This window comes from Hemitrygon akajei, chromosome 2, assembly GCF_048418815.1.
Source record: "Hemitrygon akajei chromosome 2, sHemAka1.3, whole genome shotgun sequence".
In the NCBI taxonomy this organism is placed as follows: Eukaryota; Metazoa; Chordata; class Chondrichthyes; order Myliobatiformes; family Dasyatidae; genus Hemitrygon; species Hemitrygon akajei.
The window spans coordinates 190,961,983-190,982,580 of NC_133125.1; the positions used below are offsets into that span (position 1 = coordinate 190,961,983).

The 20,598-nt window shown below is 48.5% G+C and overlaps 1 protein-coding gene across 1 annotated transcript in view; it reads right to left on the bottom strand.

Moving 5' to 3' along the window:
- The window catches only part of LOC140719313 (uncharacterized), a 47,885-nt gene that overhangs the window by 20,802 nt on the left and 6,485 nt on the right, over window positions 1-20,598 (bottom strand). The window contains exons 2-3 of the mRNA XM_073033865.1: window positions 16,660-16,890; window positions 12,246-12,353 (exon numbers count right to left, since the gene is read on the bottom strand). Of these exons, the coding sequence (XP_072889966.1) occupies window positions 12,246-12,353; window positions 16,660-16,890 (339 nt within the window). The remainder of the gene's footprint in view (window positions 1-12,245; window positions 12,354-16,659; window positions 16,891-20,598) is intronic.

Sequence of the window (20,598 nt, forward strand, 5' to 3'; positions counted from 1 at the left end):
CTGGTTGTGGACTACAGGAGGAATGAGACAGACATTAATGCATCTGGGGTTGAGAGGGTGAACAGCTTTAAGTTCCTCAGCATACGCATCACCGAGGATCTCACACGGTCTGTACAGACTGACTGTGTGGTGTAAAAAGCACAACAGTGTTTCTTTCACCTCAGACGGTTGAAGAAGTTTGGCATGAGTCCCCAGATCCTAAGGACTTTCTACAGGGGCACAATTGAGAGCATCCTGACTGGCTGCATCACTACCTGGTATGGGAACTGTGCCTCCTTTAATCACAGGACTCTGCAGAGAGTGGTGCGGACAGCCCAGCGCATCTGTAGTTGTGAACTTCCCACTGTGCAGGACATTTACAGTGACAGGTGTGTGAAAAGGGCCCGTGGTCACCCCAACCACAAACTGTTCCAGCTGCTACCATCCGGGAAACCGTACCACATAAAGGCCAGGACCAACAGGCTCCGAGACAGCTTCTTCCACCAGGCCATCAGACTGATTAACTCACACTGATACAGTTATATTGACTGTCCTGTTGTACATACTGTTTATTACAAATTACTATAAATTTCACATTGCACATTCAGACGGAGGTCATAACATGAAGATTTTTATTCCTCATGTATGTGAAGGATGTATTAAATAAAGTCAATTCAATAGCAACCAACAATTACAAGACAATAGTACAAACAGCCACGAGCAATCAACAATTACTGGAACGGTCACAGGCACAAATATCAATAATCACACTTAAATAACAGGACAAGGAGAGCTGAACGACCATTTAACTAAAGGACATGGTGCAGGGACAGTTAGAGTGCTACACCTGAGTGAGTTTTGTTGAGAAGCTGGAGAGATGACAAGCAGCACATCGACATGAAACACCGTCGTGGTAAAGCAGCATCCGTCATCAGAGATCCTCAGCTCTACCCAGGCCGTGCTCGTTTCCCACTGCTGTCATCGGGCAGAAGGGACTCACACCGCCAGGTTCTACAACAGTTACTACCCCTCAACCATCAGGCTCTTAAACTAAGGGGAGAGCTGCACTCTTATGGACTCTATCATTGAAAAATTCCTGCAACCAATGATCTCACTTTGAAGACTCTTTATCTTGTTATCTCATGTTCTCGTTATTTATTGCTATTTATTTATATTTGCATTTGCACAGTTTGTTGTCTTCTGCACTCTGGTAGATCTTTCACTGATCCTGTTATTGTAATTATTCCAACGATTTGTGTATGCACACAAGGAAGTGAATTGTGTATAGTGGTGTGCGTGCGTGTCTACGTGCACTTTGATAATAAAGTTTACTCTAAACGTTACTCCTGGTGGTAATTTGGTGAAGAGGTGAAAGCATCCGTGTTGTCCCAGTTCTGCTCACCAGACCTAGAATACCTTGCAATTACAGCATGTGCCGTCCATTTTACCTGCCACGGGGAATTTCTGTGATCATTTTGGTAGTGGTGTACATTCCAGGACAGGCCAATGTCAAACAGGCTCTGGATGATCAATATGCACGAAACAGCACATCCCCACACCTTCACCATCACTTTGGGGATTTTAACCAGGCCACTTTGAAAAAGTCACTAAATAATTACCATCAACAAATCACCTGTAGCACCCGAGGAAATAACACACTGGAGAACTGTTACACCTCCATCACCAGGCTATCCCACATGCTCACGTCGGGAATACTGATCACCTGGCTGTACGTCTACTCCCTGAGTCCAGGCAGAGACTGAAGACTGCAGAACCAGCAGTGAGGACCAAGAAGGTTTGGACAAGGGAAGCACAGGAGCGTCTACAGGACGGCTTTGAATCGGTGGACCGGACTGTATTCAGGGATTCACCTTCGAACCTGGATGAGTATGCCGCTGTTGTTACTGACTTCATTAAAACCTGTGTGGATGAGTGTGTGCCTATGAAAACTTGCTGTACGTTCCCAAACCAACAGCTGTAATGAACCAGGAGGTTCGGCGTTAGCTCAGGGCTTTTAACTCGAGTGACCCAGGTCTGTACCAGAATATTAGGTATGATTTGTGCAGGGTTATTTCAAGGGCAAAGAGAGATTTCTGAGCGAGGTTGGAGGCGACATCAGATGCATGACAACTCTGGCAGGGTTTGCAGGACATTCCTTCCCACAAAGTGAAACCCAACAGCATGAACGGCGGCGATGCGTCACTACAGATGAGCCCAACGCCCACTTCCAAAGGGAGAATTTAACCACAGCTGTGACCCTGTCATCTCTGTCTCAGAGGCTGATGTCAGGCTCTTTAAGGGTGAACCCTCGTAAGGCGGCAGGACCTGATGGAGTACCTGGTAAGGCTCTGAAAAGTTGTGACATCCAACTTCTGGGATTGTCCAAGGACATTTTCAACCTCTCACTGGAGAAGTGGAGACAGTGAGCAATTTCAAATTCCTGGAGAGGACGTACAAACTGGGGTGGAATTGAACCTAGGTCACTGGGGTTGTAGTAACGGTCACTGGGAGAACGTACAGACCGGGGTGGAATTGAACCCAGGTCACTGGGATTGTAGTAATGGTCACTGGGAGAACGTACAGACTGGGGTGGAATTGAACCCAGGTCACTGGGGTTGTAGTAATGGTCACTGGGAGAACGTACAGACCGGGGTGGAATTGAACCCAGGTCACTGGGGTTGTAGTAATGGTCACTGGGAGAACGTACAGACCGGTGTGGAATTGAACCCAGGTCACTGGGGTTGGAGTAACGGTCACTGGGAGAACGTACAGACTGGGGTGGAATTGAACCCAGGTCACTGGGGTTGTAGTAATGGTCACTGGGAGAACGTACAGACCGGGGTGGAATTGAACCCAGGTCACTGGGGTTGTAGTAATGGTCACTGGGAGAACGTACAGACCGGGGTGGAATTGAACCCAGGTCACTGGGGTTGTAGTAATGGTCACTGGGAGAACGTACAGACCGGGGTGGAATTGAACCCAGGTCACTGGGGTTGTAGTAATGGTCACTGGGAGAACGTACAGACCGGGGTGGAATTGAACCCAGGTCACTGGGGTTGTAGTAATGGTCACTGGGAGAACGTACAGACCAGGGTGGAATTGAACCCAGGTCACTGGGGTTGTAGTAATGGTCACTGGGAGAACGTACAGACTGCGGTGGAATTGAACCCAGGTCACTGGGGTTGTAGTAATGGTCACTGGGAGAATGTACAGACTGGGGTGGAATTGAACTCAGGTCACTGGGGTTGTAGTAATGGTCACTGGGAGAAAGTACAGACTGCGGTGGGATTGAACCCAGGTCTCTGGGGTTGTAGTAATGGTCACTGGGAGAACGTACAGACTGGGGTGGAATTGAACCCAGGTCACTGGGAGAACGTACAGACTGGGGTGGAATTGAACCCAGGTCACTGGGGTTGTAGTAATGGTCACTGGGAGAACGTACAGACTGCGGTGGAATTGAACCCAGGTCACTGGGGTTGTAGTAATGGTCACTGGGAGAATGTACAGACTGGGGTGGAATTGAACCCAGGGCACTGGGGTTGTAGTAATGGTCACTGGGAGAACGTACAGACCGGGGTGGAATTGAACCCAGGTCACTGGGGTTGTAGTAATGGTCACTGGGAGAACGTACATACTGGGATGGAATTGAAACCAGGTCACTGGGGTTGTAGTAACGGTCACTGGGAGAACGTACAGACTGGGGTGGAATTGAACCCAGGTCACTGGGGTTGTAGTAACGGTCACTGGGAGAACGTACAGACTGGGGTGGAATTGAACCCAGGTCACTGGGGTTGTAGTAACGGTCACTGGGAGAACGTACAGACCGGGGTGGAATTGAACCCAGGTCACTGGGGTTGTAGTAATGGTCACTGGGAGAACGTACAGACTGGGGTGGAATTGAACCCAGGTCACTGGGGTTGTAGTAATGGTCACTGGGAGAACGTACAGACTGCGGTGGAATTGAACCCAGGTCACTGGGGTTGTAGTAATGGTCACTGGGAGAATGTACAGACTGGGGTGGAATTGAACCCAGGTCACTGGGGTTGTAGTAATGGTCACTGGGAGAACGTACAGACTGGGGTGGAATTGAACCCAGGTCACTGGGGTTGTAGTAATGGTCACTGGGGGAACGTACAGACTGGGGTGGAATTGAACCCAGGTCACTGGGGTTGTAGTAATGGTCACTGGGAGAACGTACAGACTGGGGTGGAATTGAACCCAGGTCACTGGGGTTGTAGTAATGGTCACTGGGAGAACGTACAGACTGGGGTGGAATTGAACCCAGGTCACTGGGGTTGTAGTAATGGTCACTGGGAGAACGTACAGACTGGGGTGGAATTGAACCCAGGTCACTGGGGTTGTAGTAATGGTCACTGGGAGAATGTACAGACTGGGGTGGAATTGAACCCAGGGCACTGGGGTTGTAGTAATGGTCACTGGGAGAACGTACAGACCGGGGTGGAATTGAACCCAGGTCACTGGGGTTGTAGTAATGGTCACTGGGAGAATGTACAGACTGGGGTGGAATTGAACCCAGGTCACTGGGGTTGTAGTAATGGTCACTGGGAGAATGTACAGACTGCGGTGGAATTGAACCCAGGTCACTGGGGTTGTAGTAACGGTCACTGGGAGAACGTACAGACTGGGGTGGAATTGAACCCAGGTCACTGGGGTTGTAGTAATGGTCACTGGGAGAACGTACAGACCGGTGTGGAATTGAACCCAGGTCACTGGGGTTGTAGTAACGGTCACTGGGAGAACGTACAGACTGCGGTGGAATTGAACCCAGGTCACTGGGGTTGTAGTAATGGTCACTGGGAGAACGTACAGACTGGGGTGGAATTGAACCCAGGTCACTGGGGTTGTAGTAATGGTCACTGGGAGAACGTACAGACTGGGGTGGAATTGAACCCAGGGCACTGGGGTTGTAGTAATGGTCACTGGGAGAACGTACAGACCGGGGTGGAATTGAACCCAGGTCACTGGGGTTGTAGTAACGGTCACTGGGAGAACGTACAGACCGGGGTGGAATTGAACCCAGGTCACTGGGGTTGTAGTAATGGTCACTGGGAGAACGTACAGACCGGGGTGGAATTGAACCCAGGTCACTGGGGTTGTAATAACGTTGCACTACAGCTTCGCCACTGTGCTGCCCCTTATCGCTTATCTTTATTTGTCACATGTACATCGAAATGCATTCTTGGTGCCAAATATAATCAATGAGGATTGTGCTGGAGGCTGCTCCAAATATCGCCATGCTAGCAGTGCCAACATGGCATGTCTACAAGCTTCTGTTCTCACTGTACACAAATGACTGTGCCTCCACAGACAAATCCTGAAGCTCCCAGATGACGGGACTGTAGTTGATCTCGTCTGTAGTAATGGTGTGAGCTGTTACCAAAGAGAGGTAGGCCGTCACACAGCATGGTGTGCTCGAAACAACCTGCAGCACAGTGCTATCAAGACAGTGGAAATGAGGATAGACTTCCGCTGACAAACCCCTGCCTCCGCGCTCCCCACCCCCACTTTGGAAACTAATGTCAGGCCAAGTCATTCAGCTTCCTGGGGACCGCCATTACCAATCCATTGAAGTGGGACAAGCACATTTCGCTCATCACTCGGAAAGCCCAGCGCAGATGGTTGCTTCAGAAGCTTAGCATCTCAGGTCGTATCCCGAAGAGTTTTCACTCAGCCATCACGGAGAGTGTTGTGACCACCTCAATCACCGTTTGGTTTCCGGACACCTCTTCACTGTAGTGAGTGGTCCACTCAATAGAGAAGAACATTGGTTGCCAGTTAGCGGCATTGAATGACCTGTTCATCTCCAGAGTGAAGAAAACAGCTGGAAGATTTACTGCTGACTCCACCCACCCTGACAGAGTCAGGATTACTATCACTGGCATGTGTGGTGAAATTTGTTAACTTAGTAGCAGCAGTTCAATGCAATACATGGTAAAGTAAAAAGAAAAAAATAAATTAAATAATTACAGTAAGTGTATATTAAATAGTTAGATTAAAGATAGTGTAAAACAAATAATATATATTTAAAAAAGTGAGGTTGTGTTCATTTAGGAATCAGATGGCAGAAGTGAAGAAGCTGTTCCTGAGTCGCTGAGTGTGTGCCTTCAGGCTCCTGTATCTCCTGACTGATGGTAACATTGAGAAAAGAGCATGTCCAGGGTGATGGGGGTCCTTAGTAATAGACGCTGCCTTTCTGAGACACCACTCCTTGAAGATGTTGTGTGTAATTCAGAGGCTACTACCGAAGATGGAGCTGACTAGACTTACACCCACTGCAGCTTCTTTCGGTCCTGTGCAGTAGCCCCTCCATACCAGACAGTGATGCAGCCTGTCAGAATGCTCTCCATGGTACAACTATAGAAGTTTTTGAGTGATTTAGTTGACAAACCAAATCCCTTCAAACTCCTAATGAAACACAACCACTGTCTTGCCTCCTTTATAACTACATCGATATGTAGGGACCAGGTTAGAGTATGGAGCTGGAAAAGGCTACAAAGGCATTTCTAAAGACCTGAGTGTTCATTAGTGTACAGTAATAGAAATTGTCTACAAATGGAGGAAACCCAGAACTGTTGCTACTCGTTCCTAAGAGTGGGCTTCTTGCAAAGATCGCACCAAGAACACAACGTGCCATGCTGAAGGAGGTGAAGAAAACCCCAATGGTATCAGCAACAGACCTGTAGAAATCTCTAGAACTTGCTAAAGCCTCTGTTTAGGTGTCCACTACAAGTAAAACACTGAAAAGGAATGGTGTTCATGGGAGGAAATCACTGCTCTCCAAAAGAATATTGCTACACATCTCCAGTTTGATAAAGGCCACCTGGATGTTCTACAAAGCTTCTGGGACAACGTTCTGTAAACAGATGAGACAAAAGTTGAATTTTTTTGGCAGAGGTGCAGAGGTGCACATTGCTATGTTTGGAGGGAATGGGGCACAGCACACCAACACCAAAACCTCATCCCACTGTGAAGCTCGGTGGAAGGAGCATCATGGTGTGGGGCTGCTTTGCAGACTCGGGGCCTGGACAGCTTGCAATCGTTGAGGGAACAATGAATTCTAAATTGTATCGAGGCATTTTACAGGAGGATGTCAGGATAGCGGTCTGTCACCTGAAGCTAATATAAATTGGATGATGCAACAAGACAACGATCTGAAAGACAAGAGTAAATCAACAACAGAATGGCTTAAAAAGAAAGAAATGTGTGTTTTAGAGTGGCCAAGTCCTGATCTAATCCCATAGAAATGTTGTGGAAGGACCTGAAGCAAGAGTTCATGCAAGGAAACCCACCAACATCCCAGAGTTGAAGCAGTTTTGTAAGGAGGAATGGCCTAAAATTCCTCCAGTGTGATCAACAGCTACCGGATATGTTTGGTTGAAGTTATTGTTGTACAAGGGGTTCACGCCAGCTACTGAAAGCAAAGATTCACATACTTTTCTCCAACAGATACATGTAATATAGGATCATTTTTCTCAATAAATAAATGAACAAGTATAATGTTTTTGTGTTATTTATTTAACTGGGTTCTCTTTATCTAGTTTTAGGATGCATGAAGATCTGATCACACTTTAGGTCATACTTATGCAGAAATGGAGAAAATTCTACAGGGTTCACAAACTTTCTAGCACCACTGTATCGCTGCAAAACCTCCTCCCTCACATCCATTCAGGGCCCCAAACAGTCCTTCCAGGTGAGGCTGTGAGTCTATTGACTTCCTCTATTGTATCTGGTGCTTCCTCTACATTGGTAAGACCTGCCATTAATTGGGGGACCGTTTCTGTCAAGCACATCCGCTCCATTCACCCCATCTGCCTAAAGCAGAATTTCCCAGTAGCCAACCATTTTAATTCCCATTGCCATTCCGGTGTGTCAGTCTATGGCCTCCTCCTTTGCCATGATGAGGTGTGGACTAAAAATAGGAAGACATTGTGATGAATGTTAAGGGGTTAATGACCTTCTTCTAGTATGTGAATTCAAAGTCTGTGATCACTTATCTGCGACTAATGTACACTGTGTGACTGAAATGTGCTTTGTAGACGGGATGGGAAAGTGACGATGTCTTTGCTTCCTTGTTCTAAGAATCATCACATGTCTGCGCTTGGGAAAGCCTGATATACTGTCTTGAGGACTAACATTTAAGAAAATGTTTCACCGCTCAAGGACATGTAGTGCAACTTCGCTATTCTAATGTGTTGTAATTGAGGTTCCCTCCTTTTTCAAATCTAACTGCTCCTTGTCACGTACACCTGGGGTATAAATAAGAGAGTAATCCATTGTTGAGCAGAATCCCAGAACTCCACTTTAGGTGTTTGGACTCTCCATGATATCATGTCATAAAACCCTTTAGTTTGAAACAATTCTCTGAGTCGGCCTGATCTATTCTGTCTGCTGCTCCTGAGATTTTTCTTCCACAACATGAGGCCACTGTCAGGGTGGAGAAGTAACCTCATACTCTGGGCAGCCTGCAACATGATGGCATGAACATCAATTTCTCCTGCCGGTAATATTTCCCTCCCCCTTCCTTCTCCATCAATTTCCCCGTCTGGCTTTTTACCTCTTCTCACCTGTCTATCGTCTCTCCCTGGTTCCCCTATCTCCTACTGTTCAATCTCCTCGCCTATCAGCTTCCTTCCTCTCCAGCCCTTTACCTTTCCCACCCACCTGGCCTTACCTAACCAGCTTTCCTCCTCCTTGCTCCCCACCTTTTTATTCAGACGTCTTCCCCCAGAAAGGCCTTGACCCGAAGCGTCGACAGTTTATCCATTTCCATAGATCCTTCTTGACCTTCTGAGTTCATCTAGTGGTTTGTGTGTGTTGATAATGACCATTTGATAAACTTTTAAACTCGAATTCCTTACTTGCAAGATTCAGATTCAGATTCAGTTTATTGTCGTTTAGAAACCACAACTGCAATGCAGTTAAAAAATGACTCAACTTCCCCCCAGAATTATATCACAAAAGCACATGACAAAACAGACTACACTAGAAAATCCACATTTGGCCCAATCCAGAGTCCGGAGAGGCTGCTGCGTATTAATATCGCGCTACCGTCTGAGCGCGTTCCCCGGAAAGGAGCTCCAAATCCACTAGACAAAAACAAGACCAAAAACTAAAGCTACAAGACCTGCACAAAACCACATAGTTACAACAGTGCAAACAATAGCATAATTGATTAAAAAAACAGACGATGGGCACAGTAAGTCCCCAGGGTCCCGAGAGACTCGCCATCCCACGCCGGTGGCAGAAGGGAATACCCCCGCTATGGACTTCCACGGTGCCGCCCGACTCAGCCTCGCAGACGCAGCACACAATGAAAGCCACCTGACCGCAGCGGACTCCGAGTCCGTCGAACCTCCGAGCCGACGACCATCCCCTCCGGCACAGCTTCTCTGAGCACCATCCTCTGCCGAGCGTATTAAGATGGCCCCGCCAACGGCCATTGGCAACGCGACCCCAAGGACTGGGGGCCTGTTCTTCCCAGCAGAGTACCGGACCTCACAGCAGCAGCAGCAGCGAAGAAGGTCTTCCTGGAGATTTCCCGATGCTCCTCCGTGCTCCCACGTCCGTTTTCAATGGATTATGATTGCGCACGGCACCCCGCTTCACAAATAACGGATAATCAGCTCCGGAGTGGCCGCTGCAAGCTGCGTCGTCATTCTCAATAGATAGTCATCAGAAGCCAGAAGCTAACAACCAATGATACTTTGAAGTTGGTAAAAGAATTGTCTCCTAGTTTGTCACTTGCAAATTTCTACAGGTGTACCGTGGAGAGCATTCTAACTGGCTGCATCACTGTCTGGTACAGAGGAGCCTCTGCACAGGATTGAGAGAAGCTGCAGAGGGTTGTAAACTCAGTCAACTCCATCAAGAGCACTAGCCTTCCACCATCTTCAAAAGGCGATGCCTCAGAGAAGACGGCATCCATCATTAAGGACCCACATCACCCAGGTCACCCATGCCTTCTTCCAAGTGACTCCAGTTGTTGCTGTGCAAATCAAAGCTGAGCTTTGCAAACCCCACCTTACAAAATATCTTTATTACAAATTCAGTGCTGCAATATACCCAAATCAGTGACCAACACATCTACTAGACAGACGACATTAAATTAAACTGTTTCCGTCTCTGTCAATGATGGCCCTAATCCCTCTTGGAGCCCAATGGTCCCGGAATGTCTCTATGGTCGCCATGGACACTGGTTACCCAGGCACGGACATACCCGCTAAATATTGCCAGGCAGTCTGCCTGGGCAGGTCCCTCCACCACTTCTTTCCAGGAGCCACGGATGGCTGTTTTGGCCAGCCCCAGGATAAGGGCAAGTTGACAAGGACATCCTCATCCCTCCATGCCCCCTCCTTACTGGACGACCAAATATAAATCGGATGGGACTAAAATGTAAGCAGAAGGCAAGACGCAGCCCACGCAGATACGCAAAAAGGGGCTGCAGCCTCACACACTCCATGTACATATGGCACACGGTCTCCTCCAGCCCGCAGAAGTGACATGTGGCTGGGAGGTCCATGTACAAACTAAGGAGCTGGTTACAGGGCTCCACTCCAGATCCCCAAGGTGCATGGGAAGAACTCCCTTGTAAAGGGACTTCCGTTATGGACCCCCCCCCCCCACCTCTCGGTGGAAAGACAGCCCAGCATGTTGTGTTGGGAGGTAGACAAGGGCTAGGAAGGGGAGGGTGTGGAGCAGCAGCCCATACAGATACCCTGGATGGGATTGTGGGTGTCGATGAGATTGTGCGGGCTGGGCTCTTGGATAGGATTGAAGGGTCTGGACCCGACAAGCAGAGGTGAGCCGCCCAGTCATTCCACAGAGACAGAGAAGCAGTTTCAGCGACAGGTTGCTATCGATGCAATGCTCCTCAGACAGGATGAAGAGATCAACACTCCCCAATGCCATTCGGCTTTACAATTCAACCGCCAGGGGTAAGATATGTTAAAGTGCCGGGGTTAGGACTCAATGTATTTAAGTAAACTACTTAAGAACTTTTTAAAAGCTATTATTAATGCTTTTTGAGAGGGTGATTTTTACTGAGTTAAGTATTGTATGTAATTAGTTTTGCTACAATAAGTGTATGGGACATTGGAAAAAATGTTGAATTTCCCCATGGGGATGAATAAAGTATCTATCTATCTATCTATCTATCTATCACATGAGCCACACCGGCGTCCGTTGATATAGGACGGGGTCGGCCAGGACTCCTCCCTCTGCCAGGGGAGGGGATTCCCGGACTGAGGCAACCATGTTCCAGACTCTCAGTAGGTCCTGCTAGAAACCAGGCAGACTCCACAGAACAGCACGGCTGACACCCACCAGCGGTCGCCATCTCTCTTTTTGAAGACAGCAGCCCTTTCGGAGAAAATGGGATGCCAACACGTGCCAGCTGGGAGGGTGCTCGGCATACAGGAATCTCTGCGGGGTCCTGAGGCGGAGAGCTGCCAGTCGCGTATGGACGCACACCAGCGACTGTCTGATCTCTCCCACCGGGAGACTCAAGACCACCGCAGAGACCCAGTGCTTCCTCTCACCCCAGAAGAAGTCCATTAACTTCCTCCGCATTCTCGTGACAAAGGGGGCAGGTGAGGGGAGGGCCAAGGTGACCATCTGGTACCACAGCCCTGGTTTATACCCACCACCATGTCTCGATAGGAAAGCACCCTGAGAAGGGTTGACCAGCACCCCAGCCGGGCCATGACTTTCATCTCCAGGTCCTGCCAATTCGCCAGCAGGTCTTCCCAGAAGGACTCAGGTAGACTCTCAGATTGAGGAGATGCCTGGAGCTCCACTCAAAAGCTCCCATCTCCTGCAGCAGGGAGTCCACCTGCCAGTGTCCTGAACAGTTGTTCCTAGCAGAGAACGCTGCCGAGAAAACTTCCTGGCACTCGCACATCCTCCGCAGGTCACTGGGATCTGTCATGCTGTTGGTGTAGTCCGAGGATGACCTCCATGTCCAGTTCGCACAGAACCAGACCCAAAGAAGGGCCAGGAATGGTTCTACACAGATCGCATACAACTGGCCGGGTGTAGGGCACCGCTGACGTTTTCCTCTTCTGAAAGGAACGGGTTCCTTGCCTGGGTTGACCGTGAACTGTCCCTGCAAGCCCTTCCTTACTTTTCAAAGACCGTTCCTGTTCAAGCTGACTGTACACTATCCATAAACCACCCTTGCCAGGACGTTACCTTGACCTTTACGTTGTAGAAACATCCCCACCCCGAGCAGAATGGAGGCCACGTACCTTCTCAAGCTTCCTCAGCTGCCCAGTCAGCTTGGCAGAAAAGGCATTGAGTCTCTTGGTCTCGGCGTGGTCCAGGATGCCCTGAAGGTTGGCAGCCATTGCTTGGATCTGTGGGCAGGAGGAGCCAGGTGAGGCAGACATAGTAGGAGGAACCACCTCCTCATAACCACCCTCCACCCAACCTCTCTTTCAGAGGGCAGTCACTACCAAATGATTGAATACGAGAATATTCCTGGGAATGAAAAGGTTAACGTAAGAGTGTTTGATGACTCTGGGCCTGAACTCACTGGCATTTAGAATGGGGAGAGGGTGGAATCTCATTGAAACCTATCGAATATTGAAAGGGCTAGATAGAGTGGATGTGGAGAGGTTGATTCCTATAGTGGGGGAGTCTAGGACCAGAGGACACAGATAGAGTGGGTGTGGAGAGGTTGATTCCTATAGTGGGGGAGTCTAGGACCAGAGGGCACAGATAGAGTGGATGTGGAGAGGATGTTTCCTATAGTGGGGGAGTCTAGGACCAGAGGACACAGATAGAGTGGATGTGGAGAGGATGTTTCCTATAGTGGGGGAGTCTAGGAGCAGAGGACACAGATAGAGTGGATGTGGAGAGGATGTTTCCTATAGTGGGGGGAGTCTAGGACCAGAGCGCACAGTCTCAGAATAGAGGGACATCTATTTGAACAGATATGAGGAGAAATTTATTTAGCCAGAGGGTGGAGAATCTGTGGAATTCGTTGCCACAAATGGCTGAGGAGGCCAAGTCATTGGGTATATTTAAAGTGGAGGTTGATAGATTATTGATTAAGTCAGGACGTCAAAGGTTTACGGGGAAAAGGCAGGAGAATGGGGTTGAGAGGGATAATAAATCAGCCGTGGAGCAGTATTGACGGGCAGAATGGCCTGACTTGCCTCCTATGTCTCATGATATACCACAAAGGAGGGAGTGGGGGGACTGTGAAGGAAAATAACCAGAGTGGAAGGAGAGGGGGCTAGGAGGGAACAGGGAGAAATTGTGAAGGGTTGTAGAGGAGAGGACCATCACAAACACAGATTTTACAGATGCTGGAAATCCTCGGTAACACACGCAAAATGGTGCAGGAGCTCAGCTGGCCAGGGAAATGAACAGACAGTCAACGTTTCAGGCTGAGAGCCTTCGTCCTGGCTGGAAAGGAGGGGGAAGATGCGGGCAGTTGTACAAGCTGACAGCCAATAAGTGAGACCAGGTGAGGGGAAGGCGGGTGGGTGAGAGGGAGATAAGGGTGAGAGAGAGTGGACCGAGGGTGAAAGGGAACCAGAGGGAGGTGAAGGGCAGGTGAGGAGAAGAGATGGGGTGAGAGATGAACCTGAATGGGGAATGGAAAGAGAGTGAATGGGGAGGGGAACGAACAGAGAAATCGATTGTTGTGCCACCAGGTTGGAGGCTACCTGATGGATATGAGGTGTTACTCCTCCAGCCTGAAAGTGGGAAGTCAGGTTGAATGGGTGGCATCGGGAGATCCGGCCCTTTCCGGCAGGTGGAGCGAAGAAGCTTGAGGGGACATCAGCTGCCCAGCTTCTGCAGTTTTCTCCCACCTGTCTCTGGTCCCCAGTTTTCCTACATCCTCCACCTTACATGCACACTGCCCAACTAAATGTTTCCTTTCTTACCTCCCTTCCCACCCTCCTCCTCTCATCCCCTTCCTCCACCCTCGCCTCATTCTCCACATTTCTCTCCACCATCCCCTTCCCTGGATCTCCCTTCCCCACCCTCCTCTCCTATACTTACTTGACCTCCATTGTCCTCCTTTCTCCTCTGCCCTGAACTGCCCCCTTCATCCCCCCTCCCATCCCTGGTCTACTGCAAACCTCTTCTTCCCTCCTTGGTTCCATCATCCCACCCGTCTCTCCTTGATGGGGGAAAGATACATATTGGCTTTGGATCTGGTGCAGAGGAGGTTCACCAGGTTGGTTGGGCAGAGAGGGATTATCTTCCAGGAGAGTTTGAGTCACTATATTCACTGGAATTAAGAATTCAGAAGGGGAGGTCATATAGAAACATTTCATTATGAAAGAGATAGAGAAGTTAGAGACAGGAAAGTTATTTCCACTGGTAAGTCAGAATCAGATTTATTATCACTGGCATGTGACGTGAAATTTGTTAACGTAGCAGCAGCAGTTCAATGCCATACATAATCCAGCAGAGAAAAAAATAATAATAAATAAATAAATTAAAAAACATGCAAAAACAGGAATACTGTAGATTAAAAAAATGAGTTAGTGTCCAAAGATTCAATGTCCATTTAGGGGAAGAAGCTGTTCCTGAATCACGGAGTGTGTGCCTTCAGGCTTCTGTACCTCCTACCTGATGGTAACAGTGAGAAAAGGGCATGTCCTGGGTGATGGGGGTCCTTAATAATGGATGCTGCCTTTCTGAGACACCGCTCCCTAAAGATATCCTGCGTACTTTGTAGGCTAGAGCCCAAGATGGAGCTGACTAGATTTATAACCTTCTGCAGCCTCTTTCGGTCCTCCATACCATACAGTGATGCAGCCTGTCAGAATGCTCTCCGCGCTACAACTATAGAAGTTTTTGAGTGTATTTGTTGACGTGCCAAATCTCTTCAAACCCCTAATAAAGTATAGCCACTGTCTTGCCTTCTTCGTAACTACATCGATATGTTGGGACTAGGTTAGATCCTTAGAGATCTTGACACCCAGGAACTTGAAGCTGTCACTCTCTCCACTTCTGATCCCTCTATGAGGATTGGTATGTGTTCTTTCATCTCACCCTACCTGAAATCCACAATCAGCCTCTTTCGTCTTGCTGACATTGAGTGCCAGGTTGTTGCTGCGGCACCATTCCACTAGTTGGCATATCTCACTCCTGTACACCCTCTCGTCACCACCTGAGATTCTACCAACAATAGTTGCATTGTCAGCAAATTTATAGATGGTATTTGAGCTATGTCTAGACTAGAACAATAGCGGATACGATGGGGTCTTTTATAGATAGATTCGTGGAGCTTAGAAAAATAGATGGCAATGCACTAGGGTAATTCTAGGCAGTTTCTAGAGTAGGTTACATGGTCGGCACAACATTGTGGGCCGAAGGGCCTGTAATGCATTGCATATTTCTATGTTCAATGTTCTAGAACAAGGGGACACAACCTCAAGATTCAAGGAATAAATTTAGGATGGAGATGAAGAGAAACTGCTTTTCCAAGAGAGGTGTAAGCTGTGGAATTCTCGGCCGGACGAAGCAGTAGAGGCACCTCATGAAATTTATTAAAGGCAGACTTGGTGGAATGAAGGATTCGGGGAAAAGGGAGGGAGGTGGAGTTGAGTCCACAGCCAGATCAGCCACGGTCTCATTAAACGTCAACACCTCTGAAGATCTATCCCGAGCCCAACAAATTGGAGTAATTATGAAGAAGAGATAACAGCAGCTATATTTCATTACAAGTCTGAGGGGATTTTGTACGTCGATGGCCTACTCCTGCTCCTATTTCATATGTTCTTATGTTCTTTCAGCCCTCCTGGTTCCCTTCTCCAGTGCTCGGTTGCATTTCTTATACTCCTCAAGTACCTCTTTTATTCCTTGCTATCTACACTTCCATCTTTTACATAACCTGGGCCTCAGTATCTCTCTCAACCTGTTATCTGTCCCTTTTATTCTGACAGGAACATACAAACTCCGTACTCTCAATTTCTCTTTTGAAGACCTCCCACTTACCAAGTACACCTTTGCCAGAAAACAGCCCGTCCCAATCCACAGCTGCCAGTTCCTTTTTGATATGGGCAATGTTGTTCGCAACACCCTTCAGCCCCCTGTGCTGTGTCCGAAGCACCGGACCCAGTACATCTGTGTCCATGGCACTGGGAGCTTCATCAGGCAGTTATATTGCAGATCTCTGAAACTCTAGCGAGCCACACCTGGAGTCCTGTGTACAGTTCTGGTCTTCCCGCTAAAGGAAGAATGTTAAGGCTTTGTAGAGGACACAGAAGAGGTTTACCAGGCTGCTGCCTGGTTTAGATAGCATGTGCTGTTATGAGAGGCTGGACAAACTTGTTTTCTGCACTGGTGGAGGCTGAGGGGAGATCTGATAGTTTTATAATATTATGAGAGGGATAGGTAGAGTAGACAGACGGAGTATTTTTCTCCAGGGTAGAAATGTCTGGTACCAGAGGGCAAGGTGAGGGGGTAATTTCAAAGGAGATGTGAGGGACAAGTTTTTTTACACAGAGAGTGATGGGTGCCTGGAATGACTGCCTGGGGTGGTGATAGAGACAGATATTTTAGGGACTTGAATGTGAAGAAAATGGAAGGATGTGGACATTGTGCAGGCAGAAGGGATTCCTTCTGGCCATTTAGCTTAATTGGATCAGCACAACATTGTGGACCGAATGGTCGGTTTCTGTGCCATATACTTACTGTGACCAGGTCCAGCGTTGGTGCCTGGGGTCTGGCTTTCCACTGCTCACCCGCCGTCCCGCTTGGCTCAATGCTGCAGACGCACTTGCACTTTGACCCTTGACTGAGCGCCTCCCGAGCATGGGAACCCCCGACCCGGTCACCACTCGGCTTCACCGTGGCAGTGTGTGGTGTGACGGGGCACTGACCGAGGCAGACGGGCTCCTCTAGCCCCCTGGGCTCAGCACCAACCTTGATAGGGCAAACGGAAAATGACAGCAGTCAACCCAGCCATTCAGCCCATCTAGTCCGTGTTGTTTTACAGTCAACGCAGCCTGCTCATCTACCGCTCTACGTTCTAGTATGTGGAGGTCCACCCCACCCCCACATGCTAGAACCGTAGATGAACAGAACCCCCCATATCAGAGCCATAAAACATGGGAGCAGAGTTCGGCAATTCAGCCCATTGAGTCTGGTCTGATTTATGATCCCTATCAACCCTTGCAACTTCCGACACACTGACTAATCAAGAACCTATCAAACTCTGCTTTAAATACGCCCAATCACTTGATCTCCACAGCCGTCTGTGGCAATGAATTCCACAGAATAACCATCCTCTGGCTAAAGGAATTCCTCCTCATCTCTGTGCTAAAGAGATGTCCTTCTGTTCTGAGGGTGAGTCCTCTGGTCCTAGACTCTCCCACTATAGGAAACGTCCTCTCCACATCCACTCTATCTGTGTCCTCTGGTCCTAGACTCCCCCACTATAGGAAACATCCTCTCCACATCCACTCTATCTGTGTCATCTGGTCCCAGACTCCCCACTATAGGAAACATCCTCTCCTCATACACTCTATCTGTGTCTTCTGGTCCACGACTCACCCACTATAGGAAACATCCTCTCCACATCCACTCTATCTGTGTCATCTGGTGCCAGACTCCCCACTATAGGAAACATCCTCTCCACATCCACTCTATCTGTGTCCTCTGGTCCTAGACTCCCCCACTATAGGAAACATCCTCTCCACATCCACTCTATCTGTGACCTCTGGTCCTAGACTCCCCCACTATAGGAAACATCCTCTCCACATCCACTCTATCTGTGTCCTCTGGTCCTAGACTCCTCCACTATAGGAAACATCCTCTCCACATCCACTCTATCTGTGTCATCTGGTCCTAGACTCCCCCACTATAGGAAACATCCTCTCCACATCCACTCTATCTGTGCCCTCTGGTCCCAGACTCCACCACTATAGGAAACATCCTCTCCACATCCACTCTATCTGTGTCCTCTGGTCCCAGCCTCCCTCACTATAGGAAACATCCTCTCCACATCCACTCTATCTGTGTCCTCTGGTCCCAGACTCCCCCACTATAGGAAACATCCTCTCCACATCCACTCTATCTGTGTCCTCTGGTCCTAGACTCCCCCACTATAGGAAACATCCTCACCACATCCACTCTATCTGTGTCCGCTGGTCCTAGACTCCTCCACTATAGGAAACATCCTTCCCACATCCACTCTATCTGTGTCCTCTGGTCCTAGACTCCCCACTATAGGAAACATCCTCTCCACATCCACTCTATCTGTGTCCTCTGGTCCTAGACTCCCCCACTATAGGAAACATCCTCACCACATCCACTCTATCTGTGTCCGCTGGTCCTAGACTCCTCCACTATAGGAAACATCCTTCCCACATCCACTCTATCTGTGTCCTCTGGTCCTAGACTCCCCCACTATAGGAAACATCCTCTCCACATCCACTCCATCTCTGTCCTCTGGTCCTAGACTCCCCCACTATAGGAAACATCCTCTCCACATCCACTCTATCTGTGTCCTCTGGTCCTAGACTCCCCCACTATAGGAAACATCCTCTCCACATCCACTCTATCTGTGTCCTCTGGTCCTTGACTCCCCCACTATAGGAAACATCCTCTCCACATCCACTCTATCTGTGTCCTCTGGTCCTAGACTCCCCCACTATAGGAAACATCCTCTCCACATCCACTCCATCTCTGTCCTCTGGTCCTAGACTCCCCCACTATGGGAAACATCCTCTCCACATCCACTCTATCTAAGCCATTCAATATTCGCCGGGTTTCAGTGAGATCCCTCCTGCTCAGCCTTCTGAATATTTATTGTGCCGAACAATGAAGTGCTGAATTAAGTTAATGACACCCAACGGAGGGGAGGAGAGTAGGCTGATATTGAGTGTTGTATTACAGGGAAGGGAGGATGGTAGGGTGATATTGAGTGTTGTGTTACATGGAGCGGAGTACGGTATTGTGATATTGAGTGTTATATTACATGGAGGGGAGGACGGTAGGGCGATAATTGGTGACCACTGTATTACACGGAGGGGAGGATGGTAGGGTGATATTGAGTGTTGTGTTACACAGAGGGGAGGACGGTATGGTGATATTGAGTGTTGTGTTACACAGAGGGGAGGATGGTATGGTGATATTTGGTGAACACTGTATTACATGGAGGGGAGGACGGTAGGGCGATATTGAGTGTTGTAATACACAGAGGGGAGGACGGTATGGTGATAATTGGTGAGCACTGTATTACATGGAGGGGAGGACGGTAGGGCGATATTGAGTGTTGTAATACACAGAGGGGAGGACGGTATGGTGATAATTGGTGAACACTGTATTACACGGAGGGGAGGACGGTAGGGTGATAATTGGTGAACACTGTATTACACAGAGGGGAGGACGGTAGGGTGATATTGAGTGTTGTAATACACAGAGGGGAGGACGGTATGGTGATAATTGGTGAACACTGTATTACACAGAGGGGAGGACGGTAGGGCAATATTGAGTGTTGTATTACACAGAGGGGAGGACGGTATGGTGATAATTGGTGAACACTGTATTACATGGAGGGGAGGACGGTAGGGCGATATTGAGTGTTGTAATACACAGAGGGGAGGACGGTATGGTGATAATTGGTGAACACTGTATTACACGGAGGGGAGGACGGTAGGGCAATATTGAGTGTTGTATTACACAGAGGGGAGGACGGTAGGGTGATAATTGGTGAACACTGTATTACATGGAGGGGAGGACGGTAGGGTGATAATTGGTGAACACTGTATTACACGGAGGGGAGGACGGTAGGGTGATATTGAGTGTTGTAATACACAGAGGGGAGGACGGTAGGGTGATAATTGGTGAACACTGTATTACACGGAGGGGAGGATGGTATGGTGATAATTGGTGAACACTGTATTACACGGAGGGGAGGATGGTAGGGCGATATTGAGTGTTGTGTTACATGGAGGGGAGGATGGTAGGGTGATATTGAGTGTTGTGTTACACAGAGGGGAGGACGGTATGGTGATATTGAGTGTTGTGTTACACAGAGGGGAGGACGGTAGGGTGATATTGAATGTTGTGTTACACAGAGGGGAGGACGGTAGGGTGATATTGAGTGTTGTGTTACACAGAAGAGAGGACGGTTATGGTGATAATTGGTGAACACTGTATTACACGGAGGGGAGGACGGTAGGGTGATAATTGGTGAACACTGTATTACACGGAGGGGAGGACGGTAGGGGGATATTGAGTGTTGTAATACACAGAGGGGAGGATGGTAGGGTGATGAGGAACATGAAGTGTGTCTTCTGATCTTTGAATGGACTTGCTCAACTTCTGCTGTGACATCAGCCTCTCTCTCCTGAACTACCTCCCCAACTTCCCCTTACGAGCCACCGACTGACTTATGGGAGCAAACAAACTCTACCAGTGTACTAGAAAATCGGACGGAAATTTTCGTTCTAAAGACGGTCCAGTCTGGCGATTTTTGAAGGGGAGTTTTGAAATGGAAGAGGCGGATTCTAGGACTACACCTACGGACAATTCTGATAAGGTTAATGATGAAGAATTACAATCTTCTGAGTCATTTCACTGCTCTAGTGCAACAATGGACACAAAAAAGTCCGTCTTTACAATAAA